The sequence below is a fragment of the Phyllopteryx taeniolatus genome, chromosome 20 (assembly GCF_024500385.1).
Source record: "Phyllopteryx taeniolatus isolate TA_2022b chromosome 20, UOR_Ptae_1.2, whole genome shotgun sequence".
NCBI classification, from domain to species: domain Eukaryota; kingdom Metazoa; phylum Chordata; class Actinopteri; order Syngnathiformes; family Syngnathidae; genus Phyllopteryx; species Phyllopteryx taeniolatus.
Window position 1 is genome coordinate 7,255,902 of NC_084521.1, and position 20,602 is coordinate 7,276,503.

A 20,602-nucleotide genomic window follows, 5' to 3' on the forward strand; every position below is an offset into this window, starting at 1 on the left:
CGTGTTACTTGAGTGGCTAGTTGTTGTACGTTTTTTTGCTTAAAGTGCACAGGGGTTTGTGCTACACCCGAGCACAAAACAGGCCTGAGGATTACCTCATCAAATTAACTCAGCCGGCAAGAAGGGATCTCCCTGATGACTAATCAATCCTTGCAAAGACAGAATTCTGAGCTATAATGTTTTGCTCTTTTAGTGTCAGGCTACTTAAAACTCTCGTAGGATTAGGGAAGCTGTAAATGACACACGCAATACCCAATCTGTCGGCACTACCAATCTGTCCGCTTCTGAAAAAGGCTATTATTGCCATCAAAACAGTAGCTCACTTGTAAAACCGCGTGTTAATAATAGCAGACGGAGGCTGGTGAAATTAATACGGGGGCTTCCAACATCCTGGCAAATACAAGCCCTCAGGTGCTGTCACAAAAGGGACTAAATAAGCCACTTGGGAAAAGGAAGTCTGTGAGAGACACGTGTTGGAACTTGTGTAAGAGTATCTCGAGAGCAGGAGGCATTCCAGGTTGCACGATAGTGAAACAAAACCCGTATCAACAACATGCAGTCATAATTTAGCCCTGGGAGTCCGATCTCTTCCACTATGGGTCAATCAAGGAGGCCAATTTAATATGCAATGTCATCGTGAAAATTCTAGTGACCACATTTTAGTACGCATATCCTCATTTTCACACCAAGCCGGTGAAAACAATACTTAGCTAGTCAATAAAAACCAAACTGAAAGGAGGAAGTAAGAAGTGCTTGTCGCAAAATCTGAATTTTCTCTGCACAAATATAAAATTGAAACCAAACGTCATCACATAATAAACATGAGTAACATATTTTAGAAGTATACAAGAAATTTAAAAAGAAAAAATACTAAGAGAATAATTATAAATAGAATGTTTTGAGTAGGGTTCGGACTCGCCCTCGAAATCCCGAGTCGCCGTTCATATTGAAGGTAACGAATGACTTCTGAATCAGAATGGAATCGATACTCCTTGTACTATTCCCTAATAATAGTCAACCAAATCTATCGAACCAGAAAGTGTGTATGATAGCACGTTTTGGCTGCTGATTCTCCCCCCAGAGAAGTTTTTCTTTTTAGTTTAAAATGATTTGCTTTAACCAGGATCCCTTGCCGTAACTTGGCCAAAGGTAGAAACCAGGTTGGTTTAGTGCTCGCTGGCTTGGACCAGCTGGCTTATCTTTCGCGAGCCGGCTGGCTACCTAACCAGGGTTAGATATCTGCCACGCTGTGTTGGATCAACTTTATCCCATTCATTATACTATCCAACTCAGCGATGGCTCCTTTTCAGCTTCAGTTGTGGCGTTGCCATGAATATCCGTGCAGCTCTTCGGGGTTAGGCTACTGGACGCCTCCTTCCACGATCTCGTTGGAGGGCTATACTGTAGATATAACTGCGTACATGCACAGAAACTATGCACAGTAAGTCCAAATTGCGTCACCCATAAACAAAGGCTGAAAATTGTGAAATATTTAGTATTTTTTACATAAAGCAGCATTGCAGCTCTTGTCAGGGAAAAAAAAGTTAGTAGTATGTTATTCTTTGATTTGCTGTGATTCAAATCCTACAATTCTGATTCTGAATTTGTTTTTTTCGGCAGACTCAAATGCAAATTTGAGTCACCACCAATTTATGCATAGCCCAAGTTTTGAGTATGAGAATCAAGTCAAAACAATGACAGAATTTTATTATGAGAAATAAATCGTAACTTATGAAATAAAGTTTTCACCTTATGAGAAATATGTCCAAATATAAAGAGAATGAACCCTTGATACGAGAAAAGCAGGAATTGTAGAAAATAAAGTCAGAATGCCACCAGAAAAATCTAGTGCTAATATGTTTATGAGAATAAATCTCTAATTTTATGACTGTGAAAACAGGATTGTAGAAAATAAAGATGTAATATTTAGGAAATTAAAGAAGAATTTACAGGCCTAATTTTATGAAACGGGTTGCAATTTTCAAGAACAATGTTTTTCTGGAGAATTAAGTCAAATTAAAGAAAAAATGGGAATTGTAGAAAATAGTCATAATTTTACTAGAAACTGATTCATCTTGAGAATTTTTTTTTATGGAAAAAGTCCTACTCTTATTCTGGAATAAAGCCCTATTGTTCATAGAAAAGTCTTAATTCTACATTACAAAATATTGTTATTTTTATGAAAACAAATCCCTTATTATGAGGACAAAATGTCAGAATTGTACAAAATATGGTTCTAATATCTTGAGGGAGAAAAAGCTGTACAAGCACTGTGCTTACGGGCACAATTTCACAAAATAAGAAATCATAATTATAATTAATAATAAAATAATGTAAATAATTTTACAAGACTATTGTCATATTTTTTTCCTTCACATTATGGCCTTAAACAGGGTATTCCGCTCCTACAGCGGTGACGTTACCCAAAATTGTAGAGAACGCACCGACCGGAATCTACCACTAACGTACGAAAACACAGTAGTTAAGTCATAATGTTCCTTTTTTCACACTTACAGGTGGCCGTCAGTAAGGTTTATTAATATACAATGTGTCATCTGCCTTCATGCATGAAAGGCCACTGGAAAAAAAAATTTAAATAGCACTAGTGAAAATTAGGAAATAGTAGCGTTCAGATTTGAAAAAAAGAGATCAAACAAAACACATGGCTGAAAAAGAAACTTTCCTAAGCCACTTAGTGGAGTAGTGCGTCTCCATCTTGTCATCTGACCGTGGAAATTTTGAGCCACATTAGCTTTTTTTTTTTTTTGGCTGTCACGAATAAGCGCAGTTGGGATAGATTCTGGGCTGCTGGAGTCCGACGGAGGAAGAGGAGAGCACTCAAATAGAAGAGTCTGTCGCACAATAGTCATGACTAGATAAAACAGCTAAAAAAATAAATAAATAAAAATTCAAAACTGCCAAAGCCTAGTTGTCATCAGAGTCAACACGGGCCTCTGGGTGAATGCGGATTAAGGTTTTAAAAAAGAAAAATGGCCTCATCGCTGCAGTGTCAACACGCCGAGCTGAATAAAGCTTTCATGCCGTTATGAATTCTCCAAGTTATGAGAAAGTGAGTTATGTCAGGGCCTAGCAGCTTAAGAAAACAACCAAGCCTCTACGTTCAAACTCTCACCGAGTTCAACCAAAATGTGTGTGTACAAGTGAGACTTGCTTTTTTTCTTTAGCTTTGTTGAAGGTACAGAAATAAACAGTTTCTGCATTATAACTAATTCATTGCAGCTCCATGTGCGTGACTTGGCCACAGCAAACCAGTATAATACAGTCATCCCGGCACAAACAAATAAGAGTTTCACAACTTCTGTGACTTCGTAAAATGCAGTGATATTAGTCATTTTTTGCAGAGGATTAAGAATATATGCCTGTGAGTATTGTTAGATTGTCTGTCTACCTGTGTTGCGCGCAAATATCCATTGCTTAAACTGTTAGAACACCGCCACATAGAGGCTATTTGTTAGCCTGTGTATGGCGTTTAACATTGATTTAGCAGTAAACTAGGGAGCGTTAAAGGCAAAAATGTGGTTGTTTTAAATACATACCGTTTAAATCTCTTTGTTTCATGTTTCGTTTGACAACTTAAAAGTGGGACTCGGGAGTGGCATTAAGAAGCTCCAAACTGCTGCTTGTTGTGAAGTGAGTTGAGCTGATTTCACTTTACCAACAGGCATCAATAAGAAGTCAGAAAGAAAAAAAAAAAACACTCAAGTTGGTCTTCAGTAAAACAGAATATATGTGCATGAATGAGAGGGAAGAGTGAGGGTACAGGGAGAAGAGATTGTGAGGGTAGAGGACTTTAAATACTTTGGGTCAACAGTCCAGCGCAATGGTGAGTGTGGTAAGGAAGTGAAGAAACGGGTCCAAGCAGATTGGAACGGGTGGAGGAAGGTGTCAGGTGTGTTATGTCGCAGAAGAGTCTCTGCTAGGATGAAGGGCAAAGTTTATAAGACAGTGGTTAGGCCAGCCATGATCAGAATCATCTTTATTTGCCAAGTATGTCCAAACAAAACAAAAGGAATTTGTCTCCGGTAGTTGGAGCCGCTCTAGTACGACAACAGACAGAGAACACTTTTGTGACATAAAGACATTGACAAAAAAAAAAAAAAAACAGTCACTGAGCAATAAAGGGTTGCTAGTTGTCTGGTAATGCTGGTACATTTATTTTTTTTTGACAATTGTGCAAAAGATGCAGAGTCCTCTAGCACTTATAGCAGTTTGAATGACTAATATTGCAATAGTCCGGTGCAATGACCATTGTGCAAATGGCGCCGAGACTTCAAGGAGTGTATGCAGTTTAAAGTGACAAGTAGTGCGATGATGATGTACGGATTAGAGACCGTGGCACTGAAGAGACAACAGGAAGGAGAGCTGGAGGTGGCGGAAGCTAAGATGTTGAGGTTCTCTCTAGGAGTGACCATGTTGGATAGGATTAGAAATGAGCTCATCAGAGGGACAGCCAAGGTTAGATGTTTTGGAGAAAAAGTCAGCGAGAGCAGACTTAGATGGTTTGGACACCTCCAGAGGAGAGAGAGTGAGTATATTGGTGGAAGGATGATGAGGATGGACCTGCCAGGCAAGAGAGCTCGAGGAAGACCAAAGAAAAGGTTGATGGATGTAATGAGGGAAGACATGAGGGCAGTTGGTGTTAGAGAAGAGGATGCAGGAGAAAGGCTTACATGGAAAAGGATGACACGCTGTGGCGACCCCTGAGGGGACAAGCCGAAAGGAAAAGAGGAGGAAGATAATGAATAACAGGCAAATTCAATTACAAACTCCTTATCTGTGTGTTTGTGTGCACGCAGATGCGCGTAGCATTCTAACTGCAATGACAGATTCCTTAGCAGCCAATGTGTTCATTTCAACTTTCATATGGTAACCATGAAGGAGTATTAAGGCCTCATTGAAAAAAATATAAACAAGAATAAAGTTGTGAGGGTGATAGGACGAGATCTCGGCTGCGGATAATGAAAAGCCATGAATAATTCACGTCCCCTTGTAAATGCTGTGAAAACAATAAATTAAATAAATGAAGCGCAAATAAGTGGTGGATCATTCAAAACAAAACAAAAAAACAAGAGGAATCAGGTCATACAAATGTAGTGTCTTATTGAATAGTTGTATCTTGGAGAAAAAACTTGTATACATTTTATCTTGAAAAATATATAACTATTATCGTAATATTACTGTTACGATTTTTCTTGAAAACATACAACTTTATTCTCATGTCTGACTTGAATCTTGAAAAGCTCTTTATTCCCAAAACCACATAGGACATTTCTCTTTAAAGTATGCAATTTTATTTTCATCAAGTTACAACTTTAATCCAGATGACTTTTTTCCCATTAAAACGTAACTTTATTGTCGTACAACTTTAATCTCGAAAATGTCTTCCCCTACCAAAAAAATACTTACTTTTTACAAAATGTACAACTAAAAATATTACGACCTCAATATCGAAAATACGTTTTTTACCACAAAAACTTTTTTCGTTTTAATTTTAATCCCGAATAATATCATCGTTATTCTCGTGACTTCGTTCTCCAGACAATATACTTTTTTTTAAACATATATATTTTAATTAATAATTCAAGCAGGGCGTCTCACATTAGAAAATGCTAACACATTCGGAGATGCTAACTGCCTTCTTTTCGTTTCAACGGAAAAATGAATGCACGTTTCGCCGGCTTCACGACAATTTAACCTGTACTAACTTTCGAGAAGCACGTCGCGATACGTTGCCAAGCTAACAATCAAGCTGTTGTTTATAAAAATTGAACACGGTTATGAGAGTCATGTGAAACTAGCCTCTGGTTAGCCACCGTGTGATGAAAGGTTACGTACGGTTGAAGTGTGGGTGGGGGGGGGAAGAGAGAGACCTAGCCTCAGGGCTCGTCTGGATAACAAGCCTCACTGCGGCACCACTGATTTGACATGGCACGCCTTACCTTCTTCTCGCCGACGGCCACCTTTTCTCTTTTTATCCCTCCGTGCGTAAGTGCTCCCCAAAACAGCCCGGAGACGTCGCCGGACAGCGGCTAAGTTAAACAATTCTCCACGTCAAGAAGCTCCGTTAGCCGCCGTTGGAAGTTGCATGGCTGTGTGTGTGTATATCCCAGCATGTTATAGCTCCGCGGCGTTAGCCTATGCTAGGCTAACTAGCTAGCGCCACTTCACACCAGGTCCCGCCCACTCCTCACGCCATTAGCTGGTTGGAAGAATGGTCGCTCTTCTGATTGGCCGACTGGGTTGTAGGTCAAATACACCACAGCTCCTGATGGAGTTCCACGAACGTGATGGTTTTGCACGATAGTGAACACAAATTAGGTACACTGGCACGAGCTCATGTAGGGTTATCCGCGGGCCACACACGCCCCGCTCAGTTGTTTAATCCGGCCCACCGAGTATTTATATAAACAAAGGTCCTGCGATATTACACATTTATTTATTCTTTTTTTAATTCATTTATGTAACCAAATAATTGCTTAATTGATTAAATTTGAATAATAAATAAAAATTGCAGTAAAATAAGAAATTTTACATACACACGTAACATGTTTTTCTTTTAATAAATAATTGGTTGATTGCATTAATGTAAATGATAACAATGGCAAAATTATGAAAATAAACGATTTAACATGAATTTCACGTGTAATATATTTTAGTACGTAATTAGTTGATTGATTTATTATAAATAACATAATTAATTATTTGGAGTAAACAATCTTACATACATTTCAAGTTTAGAATAGTTGTTAGATACAGAATTTTACATATACATCTTATACGTGTTTCATTTATTTTATGAAATAATTGGTAAATTGATTTACTGTACATAAAAAAAGACAGCAAAATAAGCAATTTTACATATACATTTAACATTTCTAAAATGTATTTTATTAAATAATTGACTAAATAACATTGTAAATGACATTAAAAGATTAGTAAAATAAAAATGCACGTACACAACATTTTCTATTTATGAAATAATTGGTTTGTTGATTTTTTAAAATCATCAAATTAAAAAGATTAGCAAAATACACAATTTTATATTATATACTTAAGATATTCAACATATTTAATTTTTAAAAAATTGGTTAACTTATTGCAAATAATAAGAAGTATTTGTAAGGAAGCAGTTGTACATTGCATTGACTTAGATAATTGGCTTCCTGATCCAATGTAAATAATAAAATAGAAACAATATTTTTTTTCATATATATATTTAAATGTATTTATTTTATTTTAATATTTCTTAATTATTTATGGTTAAATTAATTTGAATTGTCCAGGGAGCAGCATCACTGAGTTTAATAGGGATAGTACATTGTACAGGTGTACCTAATGTACCAGAAACTGCATAATTGCCTCCACCCCTTCAATTGTAGATACAGCAGGGAGTATGATGTCCCAAAAAACTGCAATAAGTGATTTAAAAAAAAAAAAAAAAGTGTCACATCACACAATTAGGTAAAACGTACTACAGTACAATTACTTTACTTTCTATCAGACCTCCCCTGGGAAATGATGCCACTTTTTAATGAACCTGTGTGGAGAACAGCAAGTTGCATACACTGCGGGTTTGGAAGGTCCTGCAGCATGCAGGATGCAATCTGTTTCCTGTTTCAAAACAGATGGGGCCTCCTCCACATGTATTCTGAACCCCAAAACAAGACTCGAGGCGCATGAGGCCGCTATATACACAGGTGCATCTCAAGAAATCAGAATACGGTTACTTCAGTGCTTCCTTTCAAAATGTGAAAATCACATTTACTATGGAAACTGAAAAATGTATTATTGAGATGCACCTGTATGTACACTACTTTTGAAACGTTGGGGGTCATCCAGACAATTTCATGTTTTCTATGAAAGCACATCATTGTATATACAGTATACAAAAAAAACATTTGGGTGTCACTTAGAAATGTCCTTAATTTTGAAAGAGAAGCACTGATTTTTAACCTAACGGTTGTTCTCAAGCTTTTTACACTAAGTACCACCTCAAAAAGTACTTGACTCTCCAAGTACCGCCATGATAACAACATTAAAATACAGTCTCGTAGGCCGAGGTGTTCATTGAAGAGGTTTTATTCATAAAAGGTATATTTAATATGATTGTAAGCCACTACAACATTATGCACAGTTTAAACATTAACGCTGTGTGAAATATAGGAAGGGTGGGGGGGGGGAGGGGGGGACTACTTAAATGATGACTTAATTAAAAATGTTAAATAATTAAACAAAAAATACCTAAATAGAAAACAAACAATTCTAAAAGATTAAATGTAAATGTATTATACTTGCTGTAAAACTTAAATACAACTGAACTGTAATTAAACAAATAAACAAATAAATATATATACATACCCATACCACACTTTGAAAATCCTTGGTCTAGACTTCATTTCTGATTAATTTAATGTTAACTTCATTTAAAAAGAAACAAACTTTATTTAATAAGGCGCAACAATTTCAGTTGGAGGCAAACTCATTATTTGACCCAAGTTTATTCACCTTTCGATTTGGTGTGATCAACATTGACTGAAGTAGCAAACATGCAACGGGACAAAATGCTTATTGAAAATTACAATGAAGTTGTATCTTAAGAGAAACCGTTAGTGATGACGTCTATCGTGATTATGAATATTTAAGAACATAATTATTTTATAAACAAACAGTAGATGCTGTGTTGTGTGTGTGTGTGTTATCGTATAAAAATGCTAAACATTCACATTGCACCATGACTGCTGCAGCAGTTAAAATAAAAACATGGTGTGTAACAAAAAATGGATCCAGCTGCACAGTTGTTATGGCTGAATAAAGTACACCACTAATTGCCTTCATGATAAATAGAGTTGCACTGTAAATACACTCAATCTGGTTGATTATTAAAAAGTGGGTCGTCAGCGTCCTCTAATGGACAAATTGGTAAGTGCAACGTACCCAGTTACGCACCATCGTGATGCTCTTGCAAGGGGGTCCTTGATTTACGACGTTGTCCCGTTCCTAGGGTGGGGATGTAACACAAATTTGTACGTTCATGAGCCTTTTCCTTTGGTCTTTTTGACCTTTTTTTCGACACTCATTCCATGACGTCAGATGACACCTCAACTCACACAAAAACTGCCTGGTAAGAAGAAACATCTTGGCCAACAGCAAAAAGCACATTTTGCCTTGATTTGAGCTATTTAATCATGATTAGATTGCAGTTTTTGCAGTGTACCGACTGACAGTAAGTTCAGAAAGCAAGGATTAACTCTGTTAACTGTTCATTTGGCTTTTTCCTTAGCTTTTTTTGCTGCATTTTCTACCATGCTGATTGCAAAAGGTGAATGGCCATGCATCATGAAAAATAAGTATGGTGGTAACTGAGCATGCCTTCCTGTGCCACGTGACCACATATTCCTACCCCGTTGCGCTTACGAGTTCGTAACTCCAAAACGTCGAATGTCAGGACTGTCGTAAACCGAGGACTCCCTGCATTTAGTTCCCTTGATCACATTGCCTCTGGGAAATAACACAAACCGGCCGACTCTGCAAGCAACATGAGTCACACGCCTCGATAAAAGCAGATGGCCACGTTATCGTCAGAGGGCAGGCTAATTTAATAATGGCCTCGGGGAACCAGTTCTCAACGGGTTTGGAAGTAAACAGAAACATGTCGACGTCCAATACAGACCGCAGAGCTCTTTGCATTTGCACCTAGTAAACTAGAAACCAACTGCAAATACTGTACAGTCAAACCGCCCAGAAAGTGGTAGTTTGGATTTTAACCACAGCTTATGGGGAAAATGTGTCACAGAGGTCAAACAAATCCACCATCGTGTGCGACATACATTAAGCAAAACGATGGCTAATAATTCACATAACTATGACCAGAGTAGAACCCCAACAAACCACAAATATGATTTTACCGCCTATTACTCTACATTGTGTGACTGTTAGGTGTGTTCAAATGGAGTCGTTTTACTTTGTTTTAATATACGGAGGTTAACTTCAACTTATAAAAACAAGCTTGTGTTTAGCTTCAGGGGTTTCACTGTAAAAATCAATGACCAGTTATGTTATGAAGAATGAATATGGTATTTGTGTTCATTATTTGAATATGTTAGATGAGTTGTTGAGACTAACACAGCCTGACAGGCACCACATCTGCCTTATTTCACCATTCTAATAAGTCTATACCGTTAGAATCTTAAAGGGGACATATTATGCAAAATTGACTTTTTAATGGCTTTTATCCAAATAGTTGGAATAGTAGTCTGATCAAGTCTTAAATTAAACAACCAACTAAATCTTTTCCTGTTTGCCTATTTTAGAAAATATGTTCTTCAGCCAGCCCCACTGTTATGTAACGGTTTGCTGGTCTGCCCATACTCCACGTACACACAGTGTAGTGTATGAAGTTCTGCCTCCACGAGTTAAAAATGCTTTTATTGTCTTAATGGGCGCTTGCTGTTTTGTCACTGTCTGGGATCTGCTTTCATAATGCCACTGAAAACCCGCACACTTGCCAGCGAGATCCGCACCTCTGCAATGCATACACTTGCTGGTGAGATGAGGACAGCCAGCCTGCCGAGTAACACGGTGGAAGTGACGGCTGGCCAACAGCCGGAATGTACACACTCGCTGGCGAGATCCAAAGCGCTGTTACACACCCACTTGCTGGCGAGATCCAAACCTCTGTAATGCTTACACTACCAGGTAAGATGACGAGAGCCAGCCCACCGAGCCACACAGAAGAAGAGACTGTCAAACATTGCTGGAACGCGTACACTCGCCGGCGAGATCCAGACAAGAAATAGGGTGAAAAGTGTACTATAATTGTTAATCCTTGATTTATTTGTAGGAAATGGGGCATTTGTATGAAAGTACTGTATGTCACAGACATGTTATTAAGATCTGGGAACTGTTTTCAATTGTTGGGGGAAAAAAAACATAATTTGTCTCCTTTAATGCACGGTCACCCACAAAATCGATTACCTTTTCTTCTCTTATGGCGACAATTTGACATGAAAGCCTCAGATGGGAGAGAGAAAGATCACCATACCACAGTTTTCATTTTACGTACAAATATTAAGACATTAGTTACATGACTGGCACTCTGTCAAAGACTGGCACGACGAGAAATCATCCAATGACGGCACAGACATTCTTTGACTTGCACAACCAAGCAAACACTGTAAACCAGGGGTTCTCAAACTTTTTGGGTCCTGGGATCCCTTACCATTTCCTACAAATAAATCAAGGATTAACAATTTTTAGAAATGCTTTTAAGGACCCGCTCAGAATCCAAATGCCAATTAAACCTTACTACCACGTGCACCCCTAAATACCTTGGATTTTTTTATTTATTTAACATTTCAACCTAAATATTCATGACCCGTTTACTTGAAAGGGTTTTAAACCATAATTTATTGAATTTAATTCAATATTTGTCCATCGTTACATCGTTATTTGTTACTTACACTAACAACAAGGCTGCGAACAAAGAGGAGCTCGTTTACAAAACCGCAGTCAGTGTGGCCAACTTAACAATATATATATATAAGTCGCTATATTTATCGACTTTTCCACCCTTGACTATTTTTCAAAAAAGTGACTGGTAAGTTTAATTTCCACTAAGAAACAGACAAGATAAACTGAATCATTTTCACACTGATGCCATGCCATGCTCAGGTATGCACTTTAAAAAAAAAAATGATCCTACATAATTTCTCGAAAATTATCTTTAGAGAACCCCAAGTAAGAGCTTGTGGTTGTCCCAGGGATCCGGGGACCCCAGCTTGAGAACCACTGCTCTAAACAACAAAGACTAGGACGGAGACAAATCTCTCATTTGATGGGCGAGTCGAGGATCTCCTGGTAATCCTGCCGGACGGCCCTGCTCACCCGGTACAGCTTGAGCCCGGTGAGGGTGAAAACGCTAATCATGATGACCAGGCCGCCCACCACGTCGTACACTGACGGGATCATCCTCAGCACGATGAGCTGCAGGAACATGGCCACCACGATTTCCAGGTGCTGCACGGTGCTCACTAAGGCCGGGTGGAACCTGTTGAGGGCGTAGTAGACGCCCAGGAACGCCACCGTGGAGCAGATGCAGATCCCGATCAGATAGCCCCAAGTCTCGCCGTCCAGGGGAATAATGGGCTCCTGCATGATGAACATGGTGGACGCGCCCCACACCGTGCCCGTCCAGCCGAAGGTGAAGAGTGCCGTCCACATGCTCACGCGCTCCTTGATAGCTCTGTAGACGATCATGGAGAGGGCGGCGGTCAGGCCGGCCATCACGGTCATTGTGTAGCCGAAAGCCTCCTTCCAAAAGCCAAGCCTGGACTTCTCCTCGCCCGCCACGTTGGGCACCATGACCAGGCAGAGGCCGAACACGCTGCCCACCACCGTGACCACGTCCATGTACACCAGACGCTCGTCCAGCAACAGGAATGCCAGCATGGCGCTGAAGACGGTGGTGGAGGCACGCCACATGATGGTGCCGTTGCTGGGCGGCACGATAGCGAAGGAGGTGTAGGCGCACGTGATGGAGATGACGTTGCACACGCCGTAGAAGAAGAGACGCAGTCGGTATCCTTTGGGTCCGAAGGGCGCCTCGTGGTGGTAGAAGACCACCAGGATGGAGAGCACTTGGATCACAGAGCGGATGAAGAGCAACTCCAGGGAGGGCACCTTGGAGCGATCCGCCGCCAGATGGGTGATCAAGGCCACGCAACCGTGAGCGACCGCTGCCCCGAAAAGGGCCATCCAGGTCACCCTGGAGGCCAGCACGTTGGCCTCGCCGAAGCTGGCCAGCTGGCCGCCCACCCCCTTGTCCCGTGGAGTACTGGGCGGCTTGGCCTGGGTATCCATGCTTCCAAAGAAAGTCCTTCCGCTTTTGCTCTCAGACACCAGCCTCTTCCCCACGTTTGCTTCGGTGAATGCGCCAAAGTCTTCAAAGGAGGGGGCATCGTCGTAGCCCTCGTCCCCCGGCTGGGGGAAGTGGGTGGCGTACTTCACCGTCACCGCGTTCGGGTGAATCTTGACCCGCTTTTTGGAGCCGTACGGCAGCGAGGGTGATGACAAGTCCATCTTTCTTCAAGTATCCAAACCTAAACCTGAAGAGATGCAGTGGGAGATCATTAGAATGTACAGTAGCGTGACCTCCCGCATATTTGCAGTTCACCTAACCTGTGCTCCATTAATCGCTGAAGACTCACCTTTTTCATTAGTTTGTGCTCAGTCCAAAGGCTAGTTTTAGAAAAGAAAAAAAAAAACGTCCTTTGCCGCCATCTTGTGGCATCTATGGGCATTTGCAAACATTTTTGGGTGGGCACGTCTAAATAACACACGAATACTACAGTAAGTACGTACAGTAATTACTCAAAAAATTTTTTTTTTTTTTTTGCTTTTGGGGGGGACTGGAACAGCTAAATAGCATTTTAATTCATTTCAATGGGAAACATTGATTTGATAAACGAGTAAATGAGGTTACGGGTTTGGTCACAGAGTGAATCACACTCATAAATCAAGGTGCCAGTACAATTATTCATTCATGATTATGGCTTGACCGAACAAGATGAGTCAAGAGCCATATTTGCATAATTCTTTACTTGTGATCTTTTCGTGCAACTGCGCCCACACACCAAAAAATAGAACAGCTGCTGACATACTTTAAACAACAAATTATGTAAAGCGCATGTGTCAAATTCAACCAGATCCACCTTGCCATCAATTTTTGTGGCCCACTCATGCAAATCAAGTGTGTCTACTTCATTTTTTTCCTGCTGAATGGATTTGTTCTTTTCCTTTTGGAAGAAATTATGTACAAAATAATTGTTTCGTGACTTCATACAAACATTACAATCATTTTTTAAATGACTATTCCTCCAAATAATCACTAAAGTTTTCCATGCTGCGCCCACAATAATAAATGAACACCTCTCTGATTGGCTCAATGAAAATGAAAATGGAACTTTTCATTGTGTAAATGTAGATTTTTATTTGACTTTAGCAAAGCGGTCATTATACTGTGGTGTGTCGTAGACAGTATATGCCATGCAGCCTCACATAAGCGAGTGCTGTGAGACTGATTCAGTGTGATGGGGGTTGACATTACATAACAGGAGCACACACACATACACAACACGAATGTGGGCCAATTTATAGCATGGAAACACTATCAAATAAAAAGGTTGAAAGGGTAAAAAGCTAATGAGAGCCCCCGTCCCCTTTATTTTTTTCATTATGACATTATCATTAATAATCCTTCTATGTTCATTTTAGAGCATCAAGACCACTAGGGGGCAGGCACATGCCATTATTCTGTCTCCTATAGAGTACAGTTCAGCTCGAGCTTTATTAAAACGCACGTTGACATTTATTGATCCGTCATAATGATCACAATAAAAGCAATTTTCGTTCTTATAGTGAAGGAAATGCACAATGCAATGGTTAAAATGTCAGCTCAGTTGGTTTACAATTGTAACAAAAAGGATGCACTGCTTTCTAAGAGGAGTCGGGAGGCAATTGAAAAGACATTTTCCACGCACAATTGCCATCTTAATTGTTAAGGCCTTCATTTTTAGGAGGGAGGGGGGGAAACAAAAACAAAGAAGGCCTTACCTTGTATTTTTTAGACCGCTCCGGGTGTCATAAAAGATTTGGCGACATTTCTTCCCACAGCCATTTCTCCATCTTCAGCCCCTCCGACGAATGGAGTGGAGCGCGCGGCTGAGAGGGGAGGAGGAGAGGGGTGGGGGGTGGGGGGGGGGGGGGGGGGGGGGTCGTCGCTGGGTGCGCGCTCTCGGCGCTCCTCTTCCTCCGAAACGTGGCGCTCTTCAGGGATGATGAAAATGATGAGGATAAAGCTGAGGCTGTGCTGCTGGTGATGCTGTTGAGGATGGAGGAGGGGGTGGCATCGGGGCGCGCCCGGGGGGAGGGGGGTGGTCCCTCCTCTTCCTCTTCCTGTGGCGCGCCACATGGGCCACCTTGACAGAGTTCTTTGGGCTTTTTGATGACAAAAAACATGACGTAGTTGCCTGATTAGTGGAGAATTCCATCCATCCATTATCTGGACTGCTTATCCTTTGGTTAATCAATGATCATGGTGGCCTTACTCAACTGCAGCTGGGGGAGGCCTTCATTTAAAACAAAAACACAAGCTTACACATATATTGAAGTTTATGTCAAAGTGCATGCAGTTGCAGAAAAACGGGGCAGATCGCATAGCACTGCAGAACATAATGCTGCTGTTTTGGTTAGCAAGGGCAGAGTCTACCAGAAAGTTAATCTCGATGAAAGACGCCATCTTAATACTGCGCCGGAACTTGTTTACAACACATGATAAGACTCCACCTGATAATCAAAGAGGCTGTTTACGTGCCTCGGTAGGCGCTGCTGTTTTGATTATCAACAGAATCCAAATTGACTAAGCCATTAACTATTTGAAGGAAACATATTGGGATTCCCCCCCACAATTTAAAACAGTTGTATTAAAATAATTTATGCGAGTTAAGTTTTTGTCTTTTTTGAGATAAGATTTAAAAATCTATATTGCGTTTTAGTCCTGCACACAGCCACCGTAAACAGTCCCAGGAGCTCATCCTCAACTGCCTCAGTATTTCTTTAATGTGGCGTCACATCTTGAAGTGATTGAGATAATCCTCGCTTGACTCCTCTCATTAGAAACAATTAAAACGAATCTAATAGGATCAGATTTAGGTTGAGCGGTGAAGTCACCTCAACGGGCCACTTTAATTATTACCGTCATAAAGGAAATGCATTGAGAAAGTCAGTGATTCAACAGCATGAAAGCGGGGGTGAAAATATTTAGCAGAGGATATTGACGGGCTGACGTGTGTCGACTGCTCCCGTGATGAAACGCTGACCATAAATTTATAGACGGGGGAGGTTGAAAGCGCTAAAATTAGATAAGGCAGTTTACGCCAGGGGCCAATGCAACTAGGAGCTCTGTTTGTAATAAATGTCATAGCGTCTGTCACGGGCGGCCATTGTTGCCTCTGTGGAGCTGAATAACCAACAAGGACGCCATGTTTGTTGCAATTAACTGGGTCAACACTCGCACTTAACTGTCAGTAAAACAACAGGAAGTCATTTGTGGGGGAATTGCAAATAGAAAAAAACATCTGGGTAATTGCTGCAAAAAATCATTGCCTTTATCAATAGTTTAAACAAGGGCTACACGACAAACTTTGATCCTTAGACACTTTCATATCATTTTAAACTCCTATTCCAATATCAGCCTTAAAAATAAATGGCTTACAGAGTACTGGATTATTTTGAAAAAATGCATGTATCCATGTGGCAAAGACTCTCCAAAACTCCACTAACAACCCAGGCTAAACTTAGCTCCTCTCCAACCCACAAAGCTTGTCTCTCAGTCGAGATGTATGTACAACGTTAACATGCTTCCTTGACACCACTTAATTTTAGTGTACTACTTTTCTATTTAGACAGGGCTTTGTTTCAGACAGAGCACAAAAACATGGGTGAATTCGTGAATAGTAAACAAATCTAAGATACTATGATTATTAGTAAGCCAAGTTCCTTCACACCAAAGTCATCCAAGTATGCCTTTAAGTTAAAAGCATGAAGTTGTCCTAAATATTTGACTAAGAATAAAAGATGTGGATGTAGCAAGTCCATTTTTTGAATAGATTTTGGTGCACACTGGCTTTTTATATTTGTTTTATTATTTTTTTTATTTAGTTCATATTATTTAATTTATTAATTTAATATTTCTTTGCTTTATTATACTCTTATATTTATAAAAATGGCATACAATGTTTATGTATTTTATTTTTATTAATTATATTAAAGAGCTTGATTAAGTGCAAGGTTTAGTATCTATTTTTAATTTACGTAATATTGATGTATCATTTATTCAATTATATTCTTTAAATTCTATACATTTTTATTTATTTGAATTTACAGTATTTTTCGCACTGATTAAGCGAGGTGACCCAATACATTTGTCCATTCTGTATTAAAAAATTTTTTGATTTACTTATATTTATTATAGATTTATATAATAATTAAATGTTTTATAATCAGGTAATTTATTTCTACATGCATCTATCAATTTTTTTATTATACTGATTTTATTTATTGTTTGTATTTTCACAACTGCATTTTGTATTCTATTTTTATGTATTTATTAATATTGTAAAAATATATTTTTTTAAAGCACTTTCTAAATACCCTAACCCCACTTAAAAAAAAAAAAGAACGATTACATTCTAATCTAAAATGCCACAAAATTATGTCTCATAGGCAAATTAAGTGAGGAGCATCAAAATGTAATTAGCACAAAGTGAAGCAGTTCGAGCTCAGGTAATTAGTTTGATCTACAGTCAATTGATAGGCGGGCAAGTCGCGATATAATAAAAAGATATGAGGACACAAGGACGCTAGGAGCGCTCATACTATCTGCACAATTCCTTTTTGGGAAAAATATTGTAAATTAAGTTGCACAAAGAATAAAAGATTTAGTACAGTTCATGTTAGAAGATGACTGAAAGTTGTTATTACAGAGAACACAATGCTAGTTTTGGACGAACGTCAGATATCGATCATCCCCTTAGACTTGATACTTTGAATCATACATGCAGGGAGAAGTCAGCATTTTCTAGATGGGGCCTTTTTAAATATGCATGAAGGGAGGAGGATTCTAGAAATCCTCCTGTGAAGATTTCTTTCATGTTTATATTTATATCACGCCATGAAAGCGGCAAAACAAATAAATAATAATCTTTAAAACTGGACTCTGAAGCTAATATTTGCATACAAATGCAGGGAGTGTTAAGAAGATTAGAGAGTGATCAAATAATTTCAGTTTTGTGACTTTTTTTTTTTAATGTAAGTTGCAATCATTGTAGCAGATAATATATATATTTTTAACCCACTTCCATTCCCCCCCCCTTTCTGCGCCGTTATCAGCCCATTAGAGCAGCGTAGCCCGAGAATAATTCAGAATTGCTGGAGCCGGTGTTCATTTCCTTTTCTTCTTTCTGCCGAAATTGAATACAATCTGTTCTGTGACGCTGGTCCAACTACTTCAAAAACACATTTTGTCACACAGGAAATCATGTGAAGTGAATTCATTTGAGCAGTGCTGCCATACTTGCAGAAGTAGAGCCCTGAGAGTGGAATAGGAGCAAGCTCTTATGTGTAGTGCATGTACCACTTGTGGTACGCGAAAGAATCACTGAATTAAATGTTCAAACTGTGCTTAATGTTATTGTATTAATATTTGTTTTAAATCCAGTACCAGTACAGTATATTTGTAACCTACTACGCTGCTGTATTTTAATGTTGGTCATTATGGTGGTGCATGGAGAGCATTAGTCGTAGTATAAGTATTTATTGAAGTTATTACTTGGTGTAAAATGTTTGCGAACAAGCGCCCTAGACCAATAAACACATTGTAACCGTTTAGTATATAGCTAGGGCTAATCTGTGCATCCAACAAAACTCAATGCAGCTTTGCTTACCTTTTGGCGTTGACATGATCGCAGGAGCATCACACCTGTGGTGGATGTAGCTGTTTCTGCGCAATAGGGCCTCTGTATGATTTGAGTCAGTGTAGTCTGGCCGTCGCTTGAAAGTGACTCAGGATCTTACCCCAGCCTCGCTGATCATGTCAAGGGTGGACAACCTTGGTATGGAGATGGTTATCAATTCAAGTATCCGGATTGTGACATTACAATTTGTCAAAATTCTGAAAGGCACCCTCAGTCACATTTTCAGAAATACAGATAACAGAAGATTTACTTGGTTGTTTCATTTCACACTTGATGGTTGGGCAAGCACTCCAGAAAGTCAACTATTTGCATACAAGCCATTAAACAGTCAATTTTCCATAACGTCAGCTTTAAGTAACATTTTAACATTCCTAACGTGTAATGTAAGCAACTACAAAATAAATAAAAATAAAGTAAAACTACTCACCCTTTTAAGACTTACCATCACAATAGTTGCTGGACTAAATATGTTGTGTAGTATATAAGTGTCTTTACGTGAGCAACTGCTTGGTAAAATAAATGAACATTTTAAATTGCTATTTAATGAATTGTATTGATTACACTGTACTGCTTTCCATTTCCAGTTCTATGGTTATACTTTTTGTTTTTCCCCCAATCACGGCTACCTTTCTACGGTGGCATCACAAAAAAATAAATTAAAAAAAGTCTCTGTGCAAAGGGAAAAGAAAAAGAGAAAAAAAAATAAAAAAATCAGATCAGATTTGAATTTAAGGCCACATCACCGTGCCCTACCGCTGACAATCATAATCAGGAAATTGGGCTTTTAGTGTCAATTGTAAAACTGGAATAACACTTTGTACACTCTGAAATCCCACATTGAATTATTGCATGTATCTCTCTCTCTCTCTCTCTCTCTCTCTCTCTCTCTCTCTCTCTCTCTCTATATATATATATATATATATATAGATATAGATATATATATATTTTTTTAATCAACCCATTAATCAACTCCAGCGTGAAAGAATTTCACTAAGACATTCAATATGACATTCATTGCTTTTCTTGACGGCGTGAGAATAGACTTTTCACTGAAAAGAATGTTTCTTGAATGTGTACTGTATGTTGAAGTGATACATATCCACTGAGAGACGAGCTTTATATATTGGTTAGGAGCTAAGTTTAGACTGGGTTGTTTGCGGACGTTACAGAGATTCTTTGCTGTATGGACACAAGCATTTTTTTTCTAAATCAAATCATCTGTCAGCCATTTATTTTGAAGGGTAATGTTAGATGAGTTTTATACTACATTTAACTATTTTGGGATCATAGTTTCTTGTATACCTATGTTTGGAACTATTAATATAGACAGTTAGGGGGTGGCAGTTGTGGTTTTTCCATATTTGGGTCGGTCATTTTCCATGACACAGGAACACCCCCTCAAAACAGACTAATTTCAGCAAGAAAAGTGTGTCACAGACATGTTAGTAAGACACCTAGGAACTTTTTTTAAATTGAAAAAAAAAAAAAATGCATATGTCTCCTCTAAGTTCAAATCCTATAATTTACGAAATTGGATGGAGTTTCCAATAGAGTCCAATATCTTAATCAAGTGAGAGACATAGGAACCCACCACCTGACCACCAGCACCACGACAGGAGGCACTCATCCCAACCACACAAAGTTCAGGGTAGCCCACAATTTTTACTGACTGACCACCTCTCCCGATGGCCATTATCGCCGCCTACTGTTTTGTTACCAGATGGAGCGGGACAGAATTGGGACACAACGCAAATCCATGCATCTCCTATGTGAGTGTGTGTGCGCGAGTGTGTGTTTGTGTTTGGACTTGTCTTTCTACCTTCATGTGGCGCAACCAGATGGAACACATAACAGGGAGCAAGTAAGAGGAGGGGTTGGGGGGGTGGGGTGACGGATGGTCGAAAACGGTACATTCCAGTGGATGTGATTAGTTACTACATATGGAAAACGAGGAAGGCTGAGCAGCCGAATTCAGCCAATCAATAGTCCAGCACTCTTGCTCTTATTGATTAGCTGTAAAGCGTGTGCACTTCCTGGCGAAAACGCGGAGA

General features: G+C 39.3%; 2 protein-coding genes across 3 annotated transcripts in view; both read right to left on the reverse strand.

Moving 5' to 3' along the window:
- nck1b (NCK adaptor protein 1b) overlaps window positions 1–6,248 on the reverse strand; it is a 29,275-nt gene extending 23,027 nt beyond the window's left edge. The window contains exon 1 of one of the 2 annotated variants that reach the window (XM_061759022.1): window positions 5,961–6,248. The gene's annotated coding sequence lies outside the window, so the exon portion shown is untranslated. Of the gene's footprint in view, window positions 1–5,856; window positions 5,909–5,960 lie in introns of those variants that run through there. The other variant, XM_061759023.1, reaches the window with a different exon arrangement.
- A 1,978-nt stretch (window positions 6,249–8,226) lies between these two features.
- Window positions 8,227–14,769, reverse strand: slc35g2b (solute carrier family 35 member G2b). Its single transcript, XM_061758870.1, has 2 exons — window positions 14,632–14,769; window positions 8,227–13,124 (listed from the first exon to the last, which is right to left on the reverse strand). The coding sequence occupies exon 2, from the start codon at window positions 13,096–13,098 to the stop codon at window positions 11,848–11,850; it is 1,251 nt and encodes a 416-aa protein (XP_061614854.1). The 5' UTR covers window positions 13,099–13,124; window positions 14,632–14,769; the 3' UTR covers window positions 8,227–11,847.
- Window positions 14,770–20,602: the final 5,833 nt, after the last annotated feature.

Excerpts from the sequence above, each read along its gene's own strand:
- slc35g2b (XM_061758870.1), bottom strand. The coding sequence starts at position 13,098 with ATGGACTTGTCATCACCCTCGCTGCCGTACGGCTCCAAAAAGCGGGTC.